Source organism: Bison bison, unplaced genomic scaffold (assembly GCF_000754665.1).
Source record: "Bison bison bison isolate TAMUID 2011002044 unplaced genomic scaffold, Bison_UMD1.0 scf7180017864304, whole genome shotgun sequence".
NCBI lineage: Eukaryota > Metazoa > Chordata > Mammalia > Artiodactyla > Bovidae > Bison > Bison bison.
This window is the reverse complement of record NW_011494876.1, coordinates 11,440,365-11,446,815: the sequence shown is the minus strand read 5'-3', so window position 1 is coordinate 11,446,815 and position 6,451 is coordinate 11,440,365. Positions and strand designations below refer to the sequence as shown.

The window sequence follows — 6,451 nt, the reverse complement described above, 5'->3', positions numbered from 1 at the left end:
TAGGTTGGTCATAACTTTCCTTCCAAGGAGTAAGCGTCTTTTAATTTCATGGCTGCAGTCACCATCTGCAGTGATTTTGGAGCCCCCAAAAATAAAGTCTGACACTGTTTCCGCTGTTTCTCCATCTATTTCCCATGAAGTGATGGGACCATATGCCATGATCTTCGTTTTCTGAATGTTAAGCTTTAAGACAATGTTTTCCCTCTCCTCTTTTACTTTCATCAAGAGGCTTTTTAGTTCCTCTTCACTTTCTGCCATAAGGGTGGTGTCATCTGCATATCTGAGGTTATTGATATTTCTCCCGGCAATCTTGATCCAGTTTGTGCTTCTTCCAGCCCAGCATTTCTCATGATGTACTCTGCATATAAGTTAAATGAGCAGGGTGACAATATACAGCCTTGACGTACTCCTTTTCCTATTTGGAACCAGACTGTTGTTCCATGTCCAGTTCTAACTGTTGCTTCCTGACCTGCATACAAATTTCTCAAGAGGCAGGTCAGGTGGTCTGGTATTCCCATCTCTTTCAGAATTCTCCACAGTTGATTGTGATCCACACAGTCAAAGGCTTTGGCATAGTCAATAAAGCAGAAATAGATGTTTTTCTGGAACTCTCTTGCCTTTTCTATGATCCAGCGGATGTTGGCAATTTGATCTCTGGTTCCTCTGCCTTTTCTAAAACCAGCCTGAACATCTGGAAGTTCATGGTTCACATATTGCTGAAGCTTGGCTTGGAGAATTTTGAGCATTATTTTACTAGTGTGTGAGATGAATGCAATTGTGCGGTACTTTGAGCATTCTTTGGCGTTGCCTTTCTTTGGGACACTGATATTAGTAACCACAAATGTTTTAAAATGTGGTCCCTCTGTGGTGATTAATAATTTTGATGTGAAGTAGCTAGATGTTCCCCAGTGTGGGTGTCGTAACTCGGTGCATTGATTTCTTAAGCTGAGAGGACTGCCTACCCCACACTCTGGGCCTAACAGGGCGGCTCCACTCTGAGTTCTGGGAAGTGAGAACTGGTGCAGAATTGGTGACTAATCTTTTTTTTTTTTTCTTACAGGAACAGTCAACAAAAGCAATGTGGTGACAGCAAGTACCTCCATCCAGCTTCTGGATGAACGGAAATCTCCCGTGGTGGCAGGTAAATGATGTATTTCAATCAATGAATATAAAATGAGCATGATGTCCATTCATCATTCATCAGCTACTTCCATGTATCAGAAAGTTGGCTTTGAAAGGTTAAAAAAAAAGAAAAAAAAAACTATATCCTCTTCAGCTTGGCATCATCTCCTCCAGCCTAAGGTTCTGACAGCTGGTTGAATTTGACATGAAAGCAGAACTATTTCCCAGGACTTTTATCCATAGACTCTGAGCCAGTAGGAAATTGTTGGTATGGGCAGAAGATCATTTCTTGACAGTAGATGCCATGCCAATTTAAAGTAAGCTTCAGATCTCCCACTCTATGTTACTGGGATAACAGGGGCCGTGCAAGGAAATTGTGGGTTTATTTTTGGCAAAAAGAAGCTGAAATGTGCCCTTCTCTGGAGAACTCGGGATTTTCATCACCCTAATCCCCCTGGGGGATTAGAGTTAGATGTATCTGCAGGTGCTGGGTTTGGGACCAGAGGAAAAGCCATTTCAGGACCGAGTTTTAAATTGTCAAAGAAACCCTGTATCTGGCTTTCCCCATCTCTCTCACTTTTAAGAGTGTCAGTAGATTTTTTTGACTGACTGGAGGCTTTCATTGGTGATATTTTGCCTATAGGGCCAGAAACTGCCATAAACCCTCCTTTGGGAACAGATGCTGAGAAAATGGAGCCTAAGAGTATGTCTGGCACATTGTTTGTTTCTAATAAATAATTGTTGGACCCTTTGGTTAATGAGTGGGTGAGACTGTCTAAGTATCATCCTGATAATTGGCTAGATTTACCAAAGGGAGTCATTTTGTTTTTGGTAGGTTGTACCATAGGATGATTTTGAATATCTACTTCTGTGACTCCACACACTGTGGGATGGAATTGAAATGGATCAGACATGTTTGAAGTGGTTGTTCTTTGGCTTTATTTTCTGACATAGCCTGTACATCATAATTGTATTAAATATTAGCAGGACTGAAATATTTGGTGACCATTGCCCTGGTTATTCCTGGGTTATTGGATATGACAAGGAAGACGGTCATATATATCTGACCGGTAGCTCATCTTCAACTAGGCAGACCTATAACTAATCAGCCAGGAGATAAAGACTGTGAAAATTCAGGGCTGCTGTCTTCACATTTTGTTCTTAGTGTCTCATGTTCCTTGAGGAAAGTAGGAGACAGGATCATTTAACTCAGTAAGATTTATTTTTGTTTGAAGGTCAGCCTTACTCACCTCCAGCCTGACCCAGCCAGGTAGTTCTGGAGGCATGTTATCTCTCTGGAGTTGAGGTCACATGCACCAGCTGATAACATGGTCTGAATCAAATTGTCTGTTTGAAATTTCTTTCTAAAACGTTTTCCTTGAATTTCTCATAAAGTCACCATGAAGGATGCTCTGTTTTGGCTCTGAGATAGCTGTGCCCATCCCAGCCACATCTGTCCAAGTTAACAAACCATGTTCAAATGTTTCCAAATGACTTACATTTCATAAATGTCTATTTGGCTGAGTATGGATGAAACGTGGACTCAGCCTGGGCACTGTGTGTCCAGTCTGGAGAAGACCGTGACTTTTCCAAATGGTGTGCTTGTCTACTGTTTATTTATATGCTGGCCAGAGACCACAGGCAAGTCATGAGACATGGTTGGCCCACCCTGAGTGGGTGGAAGAGACATCCTCCTGGTCACTACAATTCAATGTGTGTCAGCCGGTGCCCATTTTCAGGAGGCTGTTACAGAGCAAGACGAAAAACAAGGTTATCCAGAGAATGGTATTTAGTCATTACCTTTTAAATCTGGTGATTATGAACCTTCTTTTTTAAAGTATATTGAGTAGACATAAGATAAAACAGAATTGCTCATATTTGATCTGAAGGCTGACATGGATGCAGCATCATGAAGGCAGTGACCTCAAAAGAACCTGTATGTCTCCAGAAGCAGAGAGGCCTCCTCAGCACTTCCCCACATTTCACTGGCTCTGACTCACCCGTCATGTCACTGGATGATTAGGTTCGGCCACTTTCTTCTGTGTATTCTCGACAAATTAAGTAGACATTGTTTACTGCTTTAAAATGAAAAAGCCCGTTTTAATTGGGGAAGAAACCTTGTTTTGGCAGATGAAGAGGAATATGTGAGCAGGCTTGTCCCCCAACCAGTGTGCCTCCAACGGCACATGGGATACAGCCAACTGGCAGTAATTTGGGATTTCAGTGAAATCCTTGTGCTGAATTGAAATTTATCTGAAAAGAAAGGTGTGCACCTTTGCAGTTTATTATCAAGGACTACTTTGAAAAGCCTGCAGTGCTCCCAGATCTGGTCTGGTGTTCTCATGTTCATTGGCTACATGTGTCTGTTTGCGATAGAAAGAGTTTCTTGTTTTGGTTTTATGTGTGTGTGTGTGTGTGTGTTATTCTCTTCTTTCTCTCTTTTTTTTGTTTTCTTTTTCAAACAAAAACATTTAGATACTCATCTGTCAATGACATCTTTGAAGAAAGGGCAGTCAAACTGGGCCGGGTTCCATATATACGTCAGCCTCAGAGCATAAATGGGCCCCATCCATCTTCTTGGCCTTTGACGTTGCTTACAGTCCTTTTCTTGAGGAACTTGCCAACTCTCCAGCTGCCACTAGCATGCTAAATTTTCTTAATTGCTTTCCCACTGCACAGGAAGAAGTGGTAGGACTTTCTCTTTGGCCCACCAAGTCTCTCTAGAGTGCTAGAACCTGCTGTGTGTGTTAGGCCCCTAATCCATTTTTCTGTTGTTATTGGAAATGTAAACCTGGGATTGTAAGGTCCACATAATCTTGTCAGTCACTCTGTAACTTGCTAAATGTGTGGTCTTGGGTCCCTGAAGTTCTATCTAAAATAAGGTTGGGATTACTATCTCCCTCACCTTACTCTGGGTTGATTTGGGGATAAAATGAGGAAATAAATTTCAAAAACATCAATATCAAGAAGTAAAAATTACCAGGATTTGAGGTGGCCTATTTTTATCTTCAAATTGGCAATATACTTCTGCATTCATTCATTTATTCAATAAATATTTCCTGACCTCTTTCTTTTGCCAGCCCTCTAAATAGAAATGAATAATAACCAGACCCTGTGATTGACAGTCTCTCCCCTTACTCCCTATCCTCGCTGCCCCCCACCCGAGACCTTTAAAATAGCAGCTATTTTTAAAGCCATGTCTGCACAGGATAAGTGAATTGAAAAGCTGAACAGTCATTTAGAAACTAGAGATCACAGACTTCCTACTTTTCATCTTCTGTCCTTCACAGCATAACCCAGTGTAGTCCCTGGAGTATAGTAGACACTCAGTAAGGATTCTATACATTGGATTGAACTTACAGAAAGCCATTTTGCCCTTAGTGGTTATGACTTGAGTTCTGTAAGTTACCTAGATCGTGGTGTTAATTCTACACTACACTCTCAATGAAGAGACCAGGCCCAATAAACCAAGAGTCATAGGCACTGTTTCCATCATGCTGAGGTGGACAGGACCAGGAGAAGAAAATAAATACATAGATGGGAGGAGCTCAGAAAAATTGGAAGGTATAAGGAGGCAAGGAACTTCTTCCCCTCCATGGAGTGTTTTCTGACTTCCCTATGCTTCTAGACTCTCCCTCTGACAAATATAAAATACTTAATCTCAATTTTTGAAAAGCTCTTATTTCTGAATTTTGAAAGTAATAGATAATAAATTCCGAGTTATTTGCTTTAAAATGTAAACTTTAACATATCAAAATCTAAAATCTCTTCTAAGGTATTCTAATTTCATTTCCTAAATAATTTCTCTGCAGAGGCAAGGGCCATCCCAATTATATTTTTATTCCCAGTGCCGAGGTAAGAATTGATATGGTAAATATGTCAAGAATATTGACTAAGTGACTTGAGAAAGGTGGGGTTCATTTTTACCTGTTCTCTATACTACCCACTCCAGTGTTCCTGCCTGGAAAATTCCATGGACAGAAGAGCCTGGCAGGCTACAGTTCATGGGATTGCAAAGAGTTGAACACAACTAAGCGACTAACGCTTATAGGCACACATGCTTGCAAAGTTTACTGACCAAATAGTAGGAACACAGAACTCGACCAAAACTCTGAGAGAGGCGCTCAGCAGCTAAACTTCCAATCCACACCACAGTGAAGTGATGCAGACCAATATGGATATTTTAAGGAGTAGGAACACTGTCTGGTGTCCCATTTTGATGGCAACTGTTGTTGGCACAGTAGTTGTCTCTGCATTAGCAGATAGTTTTTCGAGGTCCAAGCATCTAACCTGATGCTTAGGGTAGCTAAAGTGTTCAGCAACAGAAAGAAAGGCATTTGTTACAGGAATGAATATTTTAACAGGTTTATTGAGACATGAATGATTTATATACCTAAAATTACCTGTATTAAGTGTAAAATTTAAGGATTTCTAGTAAATTTTGGGAGATTCTGATCTCCTAGACTATTCCTTTGCAAGGAACACAGATCATGTTAGATCCATTCATGGGGAAAATTGGAAAATGTAGGTTAAGTGGTCTTATTTGCATAATTTGGGCCTTATAATGAAGGGGGATGCTTGATGTTAGGACAAAAGATCTCATTTTAACCAGTTGATTAAGAAAGAGGTTGCTGAACATCATTGACCATTAGCTATTGTCAGGTACATGGTATTTAAACTGAGTGTACTATTTAATATACAGCTTTCCTTACAGTTGGGTAAATAATGGTGCCAAAATGTTACAGGCAAATATTCAGCTCATCAACATTTGTTTGGTAGGATTTCATATATGTGGTATATATGAGTTAACTAGTATTTAGAAATTATGTGTCAAGTCTCCATGGATAAACTTCTAGTTTATAGGTGAGCAAAGGGAATGTTTTATTATAGCAGAAGTTAATATTTACTGATCACGCTAGTTGTTCTCAACCAGGGACAGTTTTGACCCCCAGGAGACATTTGACAACATCTGGACATATTTTTGATTGCTGTGACTGGTTAGGAGGTGTCCTGCTGACATCCAGCAGGCAGAGATCAAGGATACTCCAGAATGTCCGACATCACACAGGACAGCCCACAACAATGCAGTGTCATCTGGTCCGAAATTCAGCAGAGGTGGGGGGAGAAACAGGTTACCCTGACAGGCAAACTTCACTCTTTGTGCTTTCAAATTCAGTGTTTTCCCGTGTAGGCTTATTTACAAAAAGCGCTTATTTCGTATCTTCATTTGTTTCATTAAATCATTCAATGAGTATATATATCTAGCACCTACCATTTTCCTGTTGCTGGGGATACAGCTGAGAACAAGCACCCCGGAGGGCCTTGTGGA

The 6,451-nt window shown here is 40.6% G+C and overlaps 1 protein-coding gene across 1 annotated transcript in view; it reads left to right on the top strand.

Moving 5' to 3' along the window:
- Positions 1-6,451, top strand: part of CACNA2D3 (calcium channel, voltage-dependent, alpha 2/delta subunit 3) — a 904,008-nt gene that overhangs the window by 749,033 nt on the left and 148,524 nt on the right. The window contains exon 26 of the mRNA XM_010851933.1: positions 1,061-1,141. Within this exon, the coding sequence (XP_010850235.1) occupies positions 1,061-1,141 (81 nt within the window). The remainder of the gene's footprint in view (positions 1-1,060; positions 1,142-6,451) is intronic.